The sequence below is a fragment of the Mchenga conophoros genome, linkage group LG2, assembly GCF_057382185.1.
Source record: "Mchenga conophoros isolate Kocher_MC1m ecotype Shallow Benthic linkage group LG2, M_conophoros_male_GT1.1, whole genome shotgun sequence".
Taxonomy (NCBI): Eukaryota; Metazoa; Chordata; class Actinopteri; order Cichliformes; family Cichlidae; genus Mchenga; species Mchenga conophoros.
Window position 1 is genome coordinate 2,877,422 of NC_140527.1, and position 17,647 is coordinate 2,895,068.

The 17,647-nt window shown below is 43.6% G+C and overlaps 1 protein-coding gene across 2 annotated transcripts; it reads left to right on the forward strand.

The window, feature by feature from the left end:
* Nucleotides 1-329: 329 nt before the first annotated feature.
* Nucleotides 330-17,399, forward strand: mmp17b (matrix metallopeptidase 17b). Of its 2 annotated transcripts, none has more exons than XM_085283155.1 (12): nucleotides 330-394; nucleotides 4,795-4,989; nucleotides 5,155-5,287; nucleotides 5,386-5,527; nucleotides 5,662-5,770; nucleotides 5,846-6,023; nucleotides 7,317-7,493; nucleotides 12,340-12,442; nucleotides 14,788-14,861; nucleotides 14,971-15,120; nucleotides 15,886-16,164; nucleotides 16,284-17,399. In XM_085283155.1, exons 2-12 carry the CDS (start codon nucleotides 4,861-4,863, stop codon nucleotides 16,664-16,666), a joined length of 1,857 nt encoding a protein of 618 aa, XP_085139281.1. In that variant the 5' UTR covers nucleotides 330-394; nucleotides 4,795-4,860; the 3' UTR covers nucleotides 16,667-17,399. The 2 variants fall into 2 exon arrangements, with proteins under 2 accessions (XP_085139281.1, XP_085139290.1); XM_085283164.1 differs by lacking the exon at nucleotides 330-394 and adding an exon at nucleotides 3,057-3,213.
* The last annotated feature ends 248 nt before the right edge of the window (nucleotides 17,400-17,647 follow it).

Genomic DNA, 17,647 nt, shown 5'->3' on the forward strand with positions numbered 1-17,647 from the left:
ACACGTGTCTAAACCCATCTTTACTGTGCATCACTAATCCTGCACGAGTCAAATGTTGCATTCTGCACTCACAGAGTATTGTGCCACAACTAATTGTTTTCAAATCAGATTTTCTTTGTTCATAAATTGTGTACTGAGGGCAAATAACTGACTGATAGGAGGAAAAACAAGTTGGGAAAAACCAAGGCACAATCTCGGGATAGAGGAAGGAAGATATTTCTGCAAAGATGAAACTCTTCATTTGTCATGCTGCTGTGGCAGTGGGTGGGGTAGGGGGTGGGGGTTAGGAGTCAGGCTTTGAGGAAACGAGCAGGAGAGTAGAAAGGACCCATCTGTTCCCATTGTGGCAAATGAAGAGAGAGCAGGGAGAAGCAGAAGGCAGAGCAGCAGGAAGGTAAGTGTTAAAAGCACTTTTCTCATCTTTAACTTGCTGTGATTCAGCTTTCAGACTAAATTTGGAGTTAGTGTAACTTAATGTAATGAATGAATGTGCCGTGGTCAGTGGTGTGAGATGTTAGGTTTCATTGTCAGATGGTGACAATATTACATGTGCAGGGACTAATACACAGCCTGAATTACTGTACAGCTGTGCCAATACCGCTGCTCGAATTCCTCCAAACTCTGCTTTTCATTTAAAGCCTGACTTAACTAGTCAAACGCTGTGAAATGCAAAAATAAGTCAGCTTTGGGGTTAAGACAAAAATGTATGCACTTACATTTTAGAGCATGAACTTTACCTGATCAGCTGCTTTGATGCAACGTGATTTGCCACCAAAGCAGTTCCTCTAATGTTCATTCCAGCTTGTTTAATTCAGAATGTTCTTTCTGACAGTCGGCTCCTTCGACCTTCGCCCTCTACTCTTGTGGCTGCTTTAATCTCATTACTTTAAAGCTGCCTTGTCCTCCATTCATCCTCCCTCCTCCTTCTCTGCCCCAGTGCTCTAACTGAAATGGTACACCCTCTAACTTAATTAATGGAGGCATCTTCTGATTGACATGGGCACACACATATCTAGCAGTGTCCTATGGGGCAGGGCACAATGCCCTCCTCTCTGTATTTTATGGAAATTCTCGTCCATCTCGTGATTGAATCTGGTAGGTTTCTCCACCCTGTGGGAATATACAACGTTTCCCATCAGCTTCTTTGACTCACTGCTTTAACGCGTCCGTGCTATTGTGACATGGAGTGTCACAGTGTGCTTCCTGTTCTTCTGTGACAGTTTTTGCACTTTACTTTCTAGCAGTAGCAAAAGTAGCCACAGGACGTGCATCACCACACAGGGAAGGTTGGGAAGGGCCTGGTTGCATGAAGAGATTTGATTGGGTAATCTAGTGTCACCGATAAAAATGAATGGATGGGCTGCTGTCAGTGCTTGTAGGGCCAGTGCACAGCAGACCTTCAATCCAGTCTGTGGCCTGTGTAACTATATCGACCAAAAAATGATATTGACACATCAGCACACCGGGCATGCCAGATTACCAGTAACTCTTTAGTGGATCTGTTAGACTGGAGTGCAAATTGCACAGCATCCAGAGACGTGCCATGAATAACCTTCATGATGATTGAGCGCCATGGGCAGCAGTCATGCAGGCAGGTAGCAGCTGTCCTCTTTGGGACTATGATGATGGTGGTGGATGTGAAGCACACTGGGACAGGCATTATTCTCTTATATTTTATTACATTGCAGGTGCAAATGTAATGTACTCATCTTTGTATCCTTCTGAGACCCAGAAAAAGGTTTTAGTTGGTCTCATTAATGCAGCCTTGTTGCATCACCAGCCAGAGGACATTCTTTCTTTCTCACCCGAGACATAAAGATGACTCGTGACTTTGACTGACTGCCAGATGCTGAGTTATACACCGGGTCCTGGCTATAACTAGGACCCAAGATAATCCGAGTCATGTCACATATACAGATATGCTGAATGATGCTTTCAATTTTAAGAGACGAGCACCTCCCTCTGGTTTGTAGTTGATCTGTTTTCTCATTAAAAAGTCTTTCTACCCAATTTCAAAAGAGTTGAACTCTAATGAAAAAACCTCCAAGGCCTAGCTTACACATTGCTTCTTATACATAATGGAAGATGAGTGCAGAACATACCAGTGTGTCCTCTGACCTTTCACCATCCCGGGACAGCTATTCGTCTGACTCCCTGCCTACAAACTGAGTGAAATCCTTTAAAATCTCATTCACAAATCAGAGTTAGTAATTCCTCTGTCCACTACAAAGGACACTTGATGGGTTTGTAGCATAAACCTATTCGCTGGAACGTTGAAGGCAATATAATTACACCGCAAAGCAAGACACGAAGTAGGCAAGCTTCATGTTACTCGTGCACGGGAGAGAACCGGACAAACGCCGTTCCTTCGCTTGGCCCCAGTTGCTCTCGTCCGTTCTCCCGTATCACTGTCCTTTTATTGAGGTTACATGAATATGCATAGGTTCATTAACATATGACGTCTACATACACAAAGAGTACCGTGTGTGTGTGTGTGTGTGTGTGTGTGTGTTACTGCTGATCAAAGGGTCATAAAAGCACACAAGCAAACATCCTTGGTCAGGAAGAGGGTAGACCCCCCCTCATCCTAGATAACACAGTAAGGAAGTCTAGCAGTTCATTTATACACAAAAAGCACTTAAACTAAAACAAATGTAACTACGTTAATCCTACCATAACAATTAAACAAGGTACGAACTTTCCCATGCTCCCAGTGTGGAATGCACACCAGGCCTCTGTAGCCTGTTAAAGATCACACAACTTATCACTACACAATTGATTATACACTTCTAAGCATCTATGGTTAAATATTTCTAAGCATAAATGAGTAAATGTTTCTAAGCATAAATGACAATCAACAATACAACTCTATCAACACTGAATAAAAGTTCTCTTTCAAAAGTGTTAACATTACTGCACATTTCTGAAATTCTACTAAATTGAAGATAACAATCTAATATTTGTCATGAACCGAGGTTCCGCGCACAAGCTGGACCCAGAAGCAGAACCAAAAGGGTCGAGGCGGCGGGTGCTGATCGTGATCCAAATCTCAGACGGGCAGGCGGACAGGCAGGTGGCTCACAACACGCCGAGTTGTGATCTGAGTACACAGGGCAGAGTAGTGTTAGTTCAGACGGATAAGTTTTCATAAGGGCTTTCCCGCAGGTGTGCGTTACCGTTGAGCGACGGCTACGGACTGGCGTGGAGCAGCAGGTAGGGCAGGATTAAATAGTCCACCTGGTGATCGCCTGGGATGGGATGCAGGTGTGGGGTTAGCAGCCACGCCCACGGGCATGGGCATCCCATCAGCACCCCGGACGCCGGGCCGTGGACCATGACAATATTGAAGAAACAATTTGAGGGTTCATTAAAATATTCAATTAAATTCAATTTTATTTACATAGCGCCAAATCACAACAATAGTCACCTCAAGGTGCTTTATATTGTAGGTAGACCCCTATCCAGTTGTTCAGTGATGACGCGACGAATCCTACTTCCGGGCCTAAAGTAGTCTGCGTTTAATATGGCTTTTGTGTTGTTAATGTTTAATGTTATGTATTTTCTTCTATTTGATCTCAAGAAGCTCCTAAAACAGTCAGCGATCACTGTTGACCTCCCTCGGCTTTTATTACCACTAATCATTTATTTAAGCTCAGTTTTTAAAACCTTAGGATGTAACTACAGCCCAGCCCATGCAGCAGTATATGAATGACTAACCTCGTATTGTGGATGGATTATCTCAGTTGTTCTCCTGGCTGAAGTTTGGTCCTTTTACAGCATCCTGCCATGCGATTATATTTGTTCCTGACCACCGAGAACACTCACGTTAACTTTTATCGAGTGGAAAATAAGTTAGCTTGTTTATATTATGCTAACATAGCTGTGTCGCTAGCGGTCACGTAGCACATCATTATATAGCAGCTAGCCCAACTTCAGTAACCCTACAAACGTCACTGCTGTTTAGTTTTCTGTCTTCATTTATGCTGGAAGTGATAGCTGAGTTGTACGTTTGAATTTGTTTCCAAAACCCCGCAGTCGGGACATGCTATATTGTATTTAGATAGAAGCTAGCGAGCTAACTCCCTGCTAACTTCTAACTCCGTTAAATGTCATAAATTCCGTTTTCATGGATGCCTGGATGTTAAACTCAATTGTTACACCTGGTAGAGCAGAACGCTGATCATTTTATTAAAGATGAAAGACTTTAGACAGTTTTTCAACTCTCAGTAATGCCATAGTGATCGTTTGATATATGGACCTGCAGCGGAGTTTAGACCCAGACACGGCTAGTGACGTCAGACTGAACAACCGGATATCATATCACTTAATCTGAAATGTGGGACCTCCAGTGCCTTTTCATTTGGAAAAGAACTCTGTTATTACTCTACTAGCCCAATCCCCCAAAATGTGGCATCAATAAAAGCCCAGCGTGTCCCCTCGACACCACAGTAGGACTCAGATTGCATAGATTCTGGTTGATGTAGAGGTTCATGTCCTTCACAGAGGACACAAATGAATTGCGGCCTTTTAAGAGAATATAGTGTTTTTTCTATTTTAATAACTGCAAAGAATGCAAACTTCTGTGACTGCTGTGAGGCGACAGAACTAACCACTGCACCCGACCTTGTGTCCGTGTCAAGCCACCCTCTGTACCACTGTGCAAAATGTTAAAATATTTTTGTTTACTTTGGATAACTTAAGGAAAACTCTTTAAATGTCGGGCTTTAGGGTTTTTTGCTGCCCTGTCTGTATCGTTGTCTTTAATGTTTTAAAATGCCTTTGCTTCATTTCCAGTGGATTTCCACACACTGAAAATACTGCTTTCCACTGAATATTCAGTTCCAAAAACATGTAATCAAGATGAAGATGTATATGACTTTCCTCTGCTTGAGCTGTGGATGGATGCAAACAACTTGTGCTGCTAGTGTGACTCTGTCACCATCCTCTGCACCAGTGACACCCACTCAAGATGAGAGCTCCAAACTTGTGGTAATAGAAACCATACAACTATTGATGGGAAATTAATAATATCTTTACCAACTCTCTCATATATTACATTGGTAGTGAGCTTTATATATAATATAGATACAGGACTGCAGGATAGAAATGGAAGAAGAACACCCTGTTAAAGAGATCATTTACCCCCTTTGTTAGGATTGGCTGATGAAGTATGGTTACCTCCCACCCTCAGACCCTTCCACCGGTCAGCTGCAGGCTTGGACAGGTGTCACCAGTGCTGTGAGGGCCATGCAAAGGTTTGCAGGCCTAAAAGACAGCGGAGTTGTAGGTGAGGAATACAGATGGTGTCTTAAAAAGATGTTTATGCTGCTTCTCAAATCTAGTGTTCTCTGTGTGATTGGATAGAGTCTGTTCTCTGGTGTCCAGATGAGGAGACAATGGCGGTGATGAACACGCCACGCTGCTCACTACCGGACCAGGAGGAATCATCCAACCAAGAGAAAATAAATATGAGGAGGCGGAGAAGATGGGCTGTCTCCATGTGGACGCGCAGGAACATCAACTGGAGGTGGGATAAAACTTGCGAGGAGACTGTGATCAGTTCGATGTAGTAGTTCACAATGGCTTCCTATTGTCAGTAAGCTGTGCTTGGTGAAGTATCTGCCACTCGGTGAGGTCTTTGCGTCTATCTTACCTCGTCAGGTTGCAATCATATCCCTCCTCTTCTCATCTGTCTCGGGAAACAATTCGCTCACTTATCTTCTACGCTTTAAGAGTGTGGGCCGAGCCAACGCCACTGGAGTTCCATGAGGTTTGTCAGATGCCACTTTTGACTAGAACTAGCCAAAGTCACACAGTCGATGAGTTTCATTCATTCTGTTTCCAGGTGGGCAGTCCGGATGCAGCTGACCTGCGGGTAGACTTCTTCCATGGTTACCATGGTGATGACTACCCCTTTGATGGGGCAGGTGGAGCAGTAGGCCACGCTTTCTTCCCCTCAGACCCAGCCCGGGCAGGAGTAGTTCATTTGGATGCGGAGGAAGAGTGGGCATTCAGACAGCCAGGTAGAACAACACTTCAAAAACATAAAAGTCTAACCTTTTATGAGTCTTTTAATAATAATAATAATAATAATAATAATAATGGATACTTTATTGATCCCCATGGGGAAATTACTTGTTTTTCTCTGCATTTGACCCATTCACTCAGTGAAGCAGTCTTTTGTCTTGTGTCTTCACATGGTGTAGATTAATGCAGCTTGGTGACCAAGCTTGACAGTGCTAGGCGGTAACTCAGTTATGGTCCTTTCTTGCTCCAAAGTTGCCAAATGGCAGTGGACAAAACAATAACACTGAGTCCAAAACCAGTGAGCTTTGGACCACAATGCTACCTCCATACACTCTATGGCCATACTATCCGGTTGTTCAGTGATGACGCGACGAATCCTACTTCCGGGTCTAAAGTAGTCTGCGTTTAATATGGCTTTTGTGTTGTTAACATGTTTAATGCTTTGTATTTTCTTCTATTTAATCTCAAAAAGCTCCTAAAACAGTCAGTGATCACTGTTGACCTCCCTCGGCTTTTATTACCGCTAATCATTTATTTAAGCTCAGTTTTTAAAACCTTAGGATGTAACTACAGCCCAGCCCATGCAGCAGTATATGAATGACTAACCTCGTATTGTGGATGGATTATCTCAGTTGTTCTCCTGGCTGAAGTTTGGTCCTTTTACAGCATCCTGCCATGCGATTACATTTGTTCCTGACCACCGAGAACACTCACGCTAACTTTTATTGAGTGGAAAAAAAGTTAGCTTGTTTATATTATGCTAACATAGCTGTGTCGCTAGCGGTCACGTAGCACATCATTATATACCAGCTAGCCCAACTTCAGTAACCCTACAAACGTCACTGCTGTTTAGTTTTCTGTCTTCATTTATGTTGGAAGTGATAGCAGAGCTGTACGTTTTAATTTGTTTCCAAAACCCCGCAGTCAGGACATGTTATATTGTATTTAGATAGAAGCTAGCGAGCTAACTCCGTGCTAACTTCTAACTCCGTTAAATGTCATAAATTCCGTTTTCATGGATGCCTGGATGTTAAACTCAGTTGTTACACCTGGTAGAGCAGAATGCTGATCATTTTATTGAAGATGAAAGACTTTAGACAGTTTTTCAACTCTCAGTAATGCCACAGTGATCGTTTGATATATGGACCTGCATCGGAGTTTAGGTCCAGACTCGGCTAGTGACGTCAGACTGAACAACCGGATACCAGTAAACCATGACTTGTTTCTCTTCTTCTTCTAATCAGGTCATCATTTTGTTTTCTGTTCCTCCTCTTCTGTTTCCTTCCCAGTCTCTGAGGGTACCGACCTGTTCACAGTGCTGGTTCATGAGTTTGGCCACGCACTGGGCCTTCCTCATTCCTCATCCCGTCACTCAGTCATGAGGCCATACTACCTGGGTCCTGTCGGAGACCCTCTCCACTACCGCCTGGGACCCCAAGACCTGGAGCACATCACTCAGCTCTATGGTGAAGCTTCTCACACCATGATTTAATCATTAATATTGATTATAGTTGATGTGTGAGGATGTGTAAACTAGACTGAATGTAAAATTTCAGTATTAGCACACATAGGATAATATAAAGTTTGATGTAAAAGGATAAACACTGAAGTGCAGTTTAAAGGATGGATGAGGACAGCTGTGAAATAGCTCCCTGGTCTGACCTCTGGTGTGTTTATTGAGGAAGGACAGAATTAGTTTCTTCACAGCTTTAGCCTCCACATTCAGCGAAGACTCTCATGAAAGCCTCATACTGTAAAATATAAAAACGAGGAAATGTCTGACTGCGCTGTTGCTCAGAAACCATTCTTAACTTTTTTCAGTTCATTTTGCTTTTGCATAATGTCATGAATGCTTGACAGGCAAACCGCTGTGTCTGTGGATATTCAAGCTTCTGCCCACATGTTCCAAAAAATACATCCTTCCACTCAGTGTCGTTCCAGGTTCATTAACTATATTTGCATCTCGGGTTTAACAATTTGTCATTGTGAAAATTTACTAACCACAATCCATTTTTTAATGTTTGGTACTTAAACTAATGAACATGTAAAATATATTATTCATTGGCACAACATTTTATACTAAGGTCTGTGGCTCCTAGAAGTTAAACTTGAATATCTTTGCCACAGATATGATATGAAATTGTTTCTGTGGTTTTAAGTGAAATGCAAAACTATCGTCTGACAAGTAGTTTATAAATGAATAATTTCACAATATGAAGCACGCTGGAGAGGAAACAAGCCTTTCTGTAAAATACTTGGTTACCAAATACTGTGGCAATAGTTTGGGACATTGAACTGTGTTGTACTAACCTTCTAAAATGAAGCTAAATGAGTAATCATCACAGTAGGCTGGGCTTAACCAAGCATGTGTGACACACTGGAAGTGACAGTAGCTCTGGCTGTGTCCCACCAACCTGCAGTTGTCAAGGGCGAGAATGCGGTGGACTCAAGAGCAGACTCAATTTGCTTAGAACTGTGTATAATTTATTGAAAAGAACAAAACGTGAACGGAACTGGGTTTAACAGAAACCATACGCAGAAACTAAAGGAAATCCGTGGGCGGAGAAACCGGCGTAGAGCACGGGGAAACTTCTAACGGGAACTTCTGTAAACACAGGAGAGAGATGTTACTGAATGGGAAAAAACGAGTAAGGGACAGAGGTACGGAGTGCCAGTGGATAGTCTTGGGCTTACTTGGAGACCCTAGTTATTAGGCGGGGAAAAGGCTGCCATGGGTGTATTCCAGAGAGGGTCAAGAGTGGAGAGTCCGGTCCAGATTCCGAGGAGGTGGAGAATACAGACTGAAGGGCAGGCTGAGGAGAAGTGGAGTATATAATCCTCGGGTTCCGAGCAGACGGGAGAACAGGATGGAGACCAAAACAGCACTACTGGTGAGTGCGATGGGTGGAGAATCACAGATGGTAGCAGGACGAACTGGCGAGGAGTGGCAGGCCGTGCTGGCTTAAAAACCCTCTAGGTGGAGCCCCGGAGATTGACAACAGGTGATGAGCTGGCCAACTCCACTCCCAGGGACAAATGACAGGAACCTGGACCACGCCCAACCAGACACTCCCACAGCATATGACAGTACCTCCCCCTCAAGGGCCGCCACCCGGCGACCCCCCAGACCGGGCCCTGCGAGGGGAGGAACGAAACGCAGCAATCAGGGACGGGTCCAGAATGAGCGACCGGGGAACCCAAGAACGCTCCTCAGGCCCATACCCCTCCCAGTCCACCAGGTACTGGACACCACGACCACGGCGGCGCACGTCAACGATCCGCCGGACCGAATAGGCCGGATGACCGTCCACGAGCCGGGCGGGAGGCGGGGGAACAGACGGCGGACACAGAGGACTGCTACGGACCGGCTTGACCTGAGAGACGTGAAACGTCGGGTGGACGCGCCAGGAGGCCGGGAGCCTGAGACGGACCGCCGAGGGGCCGACGACAGCAGTGATCACATAGGGGCCAACATAGCGGGGAGTCAACTTCCGAGAAAGCGACCGCAAGTGAATGTCCTTAGCACAAAGCCACACCCGTTGTCCAGGCCGATACGCCGGAGCGACAGAGCGGCGACGATCCGCATAATCCCGTTGCCGGTCGACAGTTGCAAGGAGAGCCCGTCGGACCCTCCGCCACACCCGCCGGCAGCGTCGAAGGTGATGCTGGACCGAAGGAACAGCCAAATTCGTCTCATCCTCTGGGAACAACGGTGGCTGATACCCCAGCGAGGCCTCAAAGGGCGACAAACCCGTTGCCGAAGACGTGAGAGAATTATGGGCATACTCCACCCAAGGCAACTGAGACGACCAGGCAGCCGGGTGCAGTGACGAGACGCAGCGAAGAGCGGATTCCAACTCCTGGTTCAAACGCTCAGTCTGGCCATTGGTCTGCGGATGGAAACCAGAACTCAAGTTGGCCTTGGCACCCAGGGCCGTACAGAAGGCCCTCCACACTCGGGAGACAAACTGAGGCCCCCTGTCAGACACAATCTCCGAGGGTATGCCATGAAGACGGAACACATGGTCTGTAAGGATCTGGGTGGTCTCTGCAGCCGTCGGCAGCTTGTCCAGGGCCACGAAGTGAGCCGCCTTGGAAAACCGATCAACTATGGACAGAACCACCGTCTTCCCCGAAGAGGCTGGGAGGCCGGTAACAAAATCCAAGGCGATATGAGACCAAGGCCTATGCGGGGTACTCAGCGGTCGGAGTAAGCCAGACGGGGGCCGATTAGAGGTCTTGTTACGGGCACAAACGGAACAGGCAGCCACATAAGCCTTCACATCCTTGTCCATAGAACGCCACCAGAAATACCTCTTCAACAGAGCCGTGGTCCTACTCACTCCCGGATGGCAAGTAAACTGGGCTGTATGGATCCAATGGATAACAGCCGACCGGGCGGCAGAGGGCACAAAACGCCGACCGGGCGGGCCAGTTCCCGGATCAACGTCGTCCCGTAGTCCTTGGCGTATAGCCTCCTCCACATCCCAGGTGAGGGAGCCAATCCTGCAGGTGGAAGGGAGAATGAGCTCCGGGTCCCGGGAGTCCGAGTCCGAGGAGTACTGGCGAGACAGAGCATCGGGTTTAAGATTCCTGGAACCCGGGCGATAGGAAATATCAAAGTTAAATCGGGCAAAGAAAAGGGACCACCGAGCCTGGCGGGAGTTCAGTCTCTTAGCCGTTCTGAGATAAGTCAGATTCTTGTGATCTGTCCAGATGATAAATGGATGTTCCGTCCCCTCCAGCCAGTGGCGCCACTCCTCCAAAGCCAACTTAATGGCCAGTTCGTTCTGTCAAGGGCGAGAATGCGGTGGACTCAAGAGCAGACTCAATTTGCTTAGAACTGTGTATAATTTATTGAAAAGAACAAAACTTGAACGGAACTGGGTTTAACAGAAACCATACGCAGAAACTAAAGGAAATCCGTGGGCGGAGAAACCGGCGTAGAGCACGGGGAAACTTCTAACGGGAACTTCTGTAAACACAGGAGAGAGATGTTACTGAATGGGAAAAAACGAGTAAGGGACAGAGGTACGGAGTGCCAGTGGATAGTCTTGGGCTTACTTGGAGACCCTAGTTATTAGGCGGGGAAAAGGCTGCCATGGGTGTATTCCAGAGAGGGTCAAGAGTGGAGAGTCCGGTCCAGATTCCGAGGAGGTGGAGAATACAGACTGAAGGGCAGGCTGAGGAGAAGTGGAGTATATAATCCTCGGGTTCCGAGCAGACGGGAGAACAGGATGGAGACCAAAACAGCACTACTGGTGAGTGCGATGGGTGGAGAATCACAGATGGTAGCAGGACGAACTGGCGAGGAGTGGCAGGCCGTGCTGGCTTAAAAACCCTCTAGGTGGAGCCCCGGAGATTGACAACAGGTGATGAGCTGGCCAACTCCACTCCCAGGGACAAATGACAGGAACCTGGACCACGCCCAACCAGACACTCCCACAGCATATGACAGCAGTGGTTCTTAGACTGTCAGGTGGGCCCCTTTAGTGGTGCATGGAGCCAACCGCAGAAGGAGCATTGAAGAACCAGTCAGTATAACCCAAAATGGATCACCGTGAACTCAGCAGGGAAGTGTTTGCAGAGGTCAGGAATGACGTTTTCCTATGGACCCATATAGTGCTGCAAGACTTTTTATATCTATCACTGCCCTTTAGATAGAAGCAGATTTGAGGCATTTCTGCATTGGCTAAATTTTTCCATTGAGAATCTACGTTTATATTCCAGTTAAATGGGGTTTAAGTCTGGAGACTGTGCTGGCCATCACCATCTTGTGATGTCTTCGGTAGTCAAAACATGACATCACTGTTTTGTACATTTTAGCACAATTTAATCCCACATTTGTGAAAGAAAAGAAAAACACTTTTTTGAAAAGTCTGTAACAAAACTGTCAAATCTGATAAAGGTTATTTAAATGCTGCAAAAGAAGAATGGATTGGAATAATAAAAATACGTATCCTAGCCTTAATTACTGGTTTATTAATAATGAATGATGCTCATAGTGAGTAAAAAGAGATTCACTTTTAATGTGTTTGTATAATATAATACAGATACATGAAAAACACTCCCAAAACAGAATAAATTGTTACAAATAAAAATCTTTACTGCAGACACTAATTTTACTAATTTAATAATAATAATTTTGTGTTGTAAGATTTATGGGTTTGTCTTATCCTGAAATCTTACTGATGGCTCTCTTCCTGCAGCTCGAAGTTTCTCTTCACAGCTTCTCTTCTCCACAGGGGCGGAGGGGGAATTTAGGTTTTTTTTAAAGCTTTTCCATTTAAATTGTTGTGATTTTTGATTTAGGCCAAATGAACAAGCTGCTGTCTACGGAGGCTCCTCGTATCACCACAGAGTTGCACCACAGAGGCCATCATCATCGTCGTCGTCAGCATCATCATAGGCATGGGTATGACTTACTGAGAGATTTTTCTGTTAATAACAATCATATTAATGTTATCATTATTAATAATAATACATTTAAGAATAAATAAAATCATAAGACTATAAAAAAAAAATAAAAAGCAGAGGATTCATGTGACAGGATGAGTAATTAAACCCATTTAAAGGAGTGTGTTTTGAGACGGGATGTGAAGATGGAGAGAGTCAGAGTTCTGAATGTCTGGCGAGATGGAATTCCAGAGGCGAGGAGCAGAGCAGCAGAAGGTCTAGATCCCATAAAAGCCAAACGGGGGAAGGGACGTTCACACGGACAGAAGGAGACAAAAACTCTTTGTCATAAATATGCTAGATGGCTACAAGAATTCTTACTGTGTGCCTCTTTTCTTCCATATTTTTGCAAAATCATCTAATATCAGTATTAAGATTTTAAATTTAATTTCAGCCACCAAAGATATTTACATAAACAAGCTAGATAAACAATAGATAGATTTTGTAAACAGGAAAATGTTTACAGTGCTAAGTTAACAGCTAATGCTAGCAAGTTCCGCCTGAAACAGCTACAACAGACAGACATTCGTTACCATCTGAGGACAGCGGCGAGTCTAGGATCAGAGCTTTGGGGGTGCTGAGCACCCAGAGAGCTGCCCAGCCAGGCAAGATAAATCATAAGATTCTGAAATTCATCAAGTCACTCTGTGCCTGGGTCCTCGTCTCAAAACATGACGTCACTGTTTTGTACATTTTAGCACAATTTAATCCCACATTTGTGAAAGAAAAGCAAAACACTTTTTTGCAAAGTCTGTAACAAAACCGTCAAATCTGATAAAGGTTATTTAAATGCTGCAAAAGAAGAATGGATTGGAATAATAAAAATACGTATCCTAGCCTTAATTACTGGTTTATTAATAATGAATGATGCTCATAGTGAGTAAAAAGTGAACTGAGTGCATTTTTTGGACAGAGATTCACTTTTAATGCGTTTGTATAATATAATACAGATACATGAAAAACACTCCCAAAACAGAATAAATTGTTACAAATAAAAATCTTTACTGCAGACACTAATTTTACTAATTTAATAATAATAATTTTGTGTTGTAAGATTTATGACTTTCATGCTTTCATAGTGGTCCTTAGGAGAGCTTGACATTTTTATCAGGTGGTCCACACTGTAAAAAGTGTGAGAAACACTGATAAGTGTGTGTGTGCTTTTGGAAAACATTTAAAGCTGCTGTACAGAATCTTTGAAACAAGCTTAAAACATTTGTAGAAACAGAGCATCTGCTTCTCTTTACAGCTCCTCACTCCACCAGGGCTGTTTGGCTCTTTCTGATAGTGAGCAAATGTGATGCACGTACATGCGGCAGTCATACAGACAACTGGATGGTCCAAAGGTTGGCCTCCCTATTACTGGCTGAGGTTTTAGTAGAGTTGTGGCTGAACCACATAAAAATATATCATTAATTTTAATCTCCCCGATCAATGATAATGTTATGTTGGAATGTTGTTAAAGAGGCTCAGAAATGTTTCAAACCAGTTTGTTTAGCAGATTCTGTACAGCAGCTTTAATATAGGGAGGACACAACTTCCAGATTGTGAGTAAAATCAGGTTTTTTCCTCTTTGTCAGTTTAACAGTTGCTGTTGTGCCTGTCACTGCTCCCTGTCTGTTTGCTTACCTGGTTCTTCCTGACCTTGTTCTTTCTCCTCACGTTCCCTCTTTCCTCTCTCCCTCTTTGGACTGACAATCATACACAAATATATTGTATTCAATTAGATGATAAATTACATTAATATGAAAAAAATACTATTAAGATCACTAACAAAAAGTCCTCTCTCAGTGTACTTTCAACCAAAAGGCAAATAACCAAACCACACAAACATCTAATAAAAGATAAATATTGAAACACTGATCCAACATTATTCTTGATTGACGGATCATTTGATTTTACACTTTTACCTGAATGTGGCTCCTTTTAAAAAAAATAATAAAAAAACTTCCTTATATCCATTATGAACCTGGCTGTCTGTCTGTACAAAAAATGGTAAATGGCCTGTATTTGTATAGCACTTTACTGGATGTGTAAAGCGCTATACTAAAGCGCTTTACACATCCAGTCATTCACCCATTCACACACACATTCACACACTGGTGATGGCAGCTACATTGTAGCCACAGCCACCCTGGGGCGCACTGACATGTCAGATGATTCATGGGGCGATTTTAGCCCATTTTTGGGCTAAATTCGCCCCTGTCTCAGGACAAAGAGTATGGCTGTGCTGTCTACTACTGTTAACCAAATGAAACCCCGACATTCCTTTAACAAGTATCCCTGTGTGCTTCTGCCCTTCAGCCCCTCCATAGATCACTGTAACACCAGTTTTGATGCTGTGGCAAAGATTCGAGGAGAAACTTTCTTCTTCAAAGGTCTGAAAACAGATTTTTATAAATGTAGTTTATTTAGTTTAACTATGGAAGATGTATCTATAGTAACAGGATACCACAATTCATTATTTTCATTGGGTCATCGCTTCAGGTCCGATGATGTGGAGGGTCAATGGCGGAGGCTTGGTGTCGGGGCGCGGTTCTTCAGTGAGGAGGTTGTGGAGGGGTCTACCCCCTGACCTGCTTCATCTTCAAGCTGTGCTGGAGAGGCGCTCGGATCATGCGATCATCTTTATCAGTGGTGCAGTACAGTAACCTACTTGTGAGAGGGGTAAAACGGTGTAAAGGCCACAACAGTCAGTGCAGATTACGCACCATAACTGGCTATTAAAATCGTTACTGAAACTGTTTAAAAAATCTAAGAAGATTCCTTATTTCTTTATTTCTGTAACAATTGATTGACGTGAGTTTTTTTTTAGCTCATATCTCTTCTAGCCTTTACATTTTGCACACTGAAGTACACTGAATGTGTTCTTCAAAATTGTCTTTTTCATAGAATTTGCCTATAGCAATTCCTGAATTACTTTTCAAGCAAGCAGTGATACGTTTGAGAGATAGTGATGTCTTCAGAAAGCAGAACTTGTTGAGATTTATGAGATTATTACTTACTTCCTGCTACTTTCAGAAGACCTACATGCACCTGTCCTATAGCTTCTTTGAACATCTCCTACAGTTTGGCTGTAGATTACATTCTCTATAACCAAAATACTTTTAGCATAGTTAAGGACTAAATTCTCCAGCATCAAAACTGATGTGTCCAATTATTAAACTTTATCTGGCCTTGGATGTGGCTTCAGGTTTTTAAACCTTTCCTTCTTATTTCTTTGGCAACAGACATCCACTGCCTAGAACATGCATGCAATGATAAAGTGAGAGTGTAAATACAAAATAATACATCAAAGCAGTCACAGTGGACAAGCTTAAACCTTTTTGAAACAATCGATGGTGTTTCACTGCGAATCATCGAACTGGCTTACTAACCTTTTCATGTGACGTCTCGCTGCAGGTCACCAGTTCTGGCTCTTCAAGGACCTGTCTCTGCAAGAAGGTTACCCTCAGCCCCTGTCTGCTCTCAGGACGGGCGTCAGCTTAGATTTAGCAGACACTGATAACGACGATGATGACGAGCAGGCAGCAGGAGCATTAGAGAGATGGGGCCTGGTCTGGGACCCGGAGGAGGGGGCTGTGTGGGGAAAAATTGGAGATGCCAAACAAGAGAATCAAGGAGACACCTGGACACAACTGCTCAAAGAGGGTGTGAATGGAATCACTACAGACACTAATGGTGAGGATCTGATTCATGTGTGAGATCTTTCTATTAAAGGATCAAATAAACGGACAAAGTTGACTTAATTTAACTAGAACCAGACTAAATTCAGTGAAGTTTCTTTTATTTCTCTCCAGGCTCTGTCTATCTCTTTAAAGGAGAGTCCTACTGGAAGTTCATGTTTCCAGGTTCATCACTGCATGATGGATACCCACGATCCTCTGCTGCAGACTGGCTGGGCTGCACTGACTCATCCTCACCTGGGATGCAGGACCTCTCCTTTTCACTGTCATCACCTGGAGGAAGAGAGGAGCTCAGGGAGAGTTGGAGATATCGGGGAGAGGAGGAAGAACTGATAAAAAGAAAGCGGGTCAGAGATGGAACTAAACACAAAGAGGTGCTGGACAGAGGTTCACACATCTGGACAAAATGCACATGCCGAAACGGAGCCCTGGGGGGCAGGACAACATTTTTGATAGCTGCCTTGCTGCAGGTTACATGGGCACTGTTAGCTGTTTAAAGGTGCACAATGAAAGAAAAAACTGAGGTTTTATTAGACTAAACAGAGTGTGTGTACAACCTTTCCACAAGCACTCGCATCCTCGCCCTGTACTCCTGTCTGAGTGTGAGATTAGAAATGTGCTGCTGGTTTCAGGTAGCAGCGGTGCTAATTACGAGTGCTATTTTAATTAGGAGGCATATTTATTTACCTGTCCACCAGTCATCCGGTCATATTGTGAGTTATGACCAGAAAACTGGTTCCATCTGTGAAGGACTGAAGTTGCCAAAATCAATTATTAACAAAAACAACAATAATAAATAATAATAATAATCACGCAGACATTAACTGACTGATAATTTGACATGCTTGTATTTACAGATATCAGTGTTTTAAATGTATGTATGGATCTCTGTATTACTTTTACATTCGTACTTTACAGCAATACTAATCTATCCCAGGCATCACAGACACCACACTAGAAAATGAAAGTGGTTTGGGGAAGTTAAAATTAAAGAGATCATTTTTAATATCATTTTGATAATATTTTAATTTCAGTTTGACCAGTTTCACCCCAAACCCACCGTAGCTTTTAAACTAAGTTTCTCTTTATACAGACAAAAAGTGGAGTAGTGGCTTTATTAAGTGGTTTTATTATTTCACCTTCCTGGTTAATTTCTCTTATTGCCGTCCCATAGGTGACAGTCTGCAAGCACACACTGTTTAAAAATAAGGATAAAAATCTATGAAGAAGGAGAATAAATGACATTATTATTATTTTTTATCAAAGCCTAAGTTTACTGCAGTTGAACACAACCTCCAACAGGGCAGTCAGTGATGGAGGTAGCCTTTAGCATGCAGCAGATTTGAGCAGTGTAAATGTACACCAACCAATTTGCACTTTTAATAACTCAAAGGGCAGCTGACCCTGACTCAGGTGACATCACTTAAGGACAGCTATCAAACTTAAAAACATTATCCTGCCACATGTTTCAGGTTCAA

Bases quoted from the DNA above. Each gene is read 5' to 3' on its own strand.
- mmp17b (XM_085283155.1), top strand. From the start codon at position 4,861: ATGAAGATGTATATGACTTTCCTCTGCTTGAGCTGTGGATGGATGCAA. The intron at 5,771-5,845 runs GTTTGTCAGATG...TTCTGTTTCCAG, and splicing joins CGCCACTGGAGTTCCATGAG to GTGGGCAGTCCGGATGCAGC. The intron at 7,494-12,339 runs GTGAAGCTTCTC...TTTTTGATTTAG, and splicing joins GCACATCACTCAGCTCTATG to GCCAAATGAACAAGCTGCTG.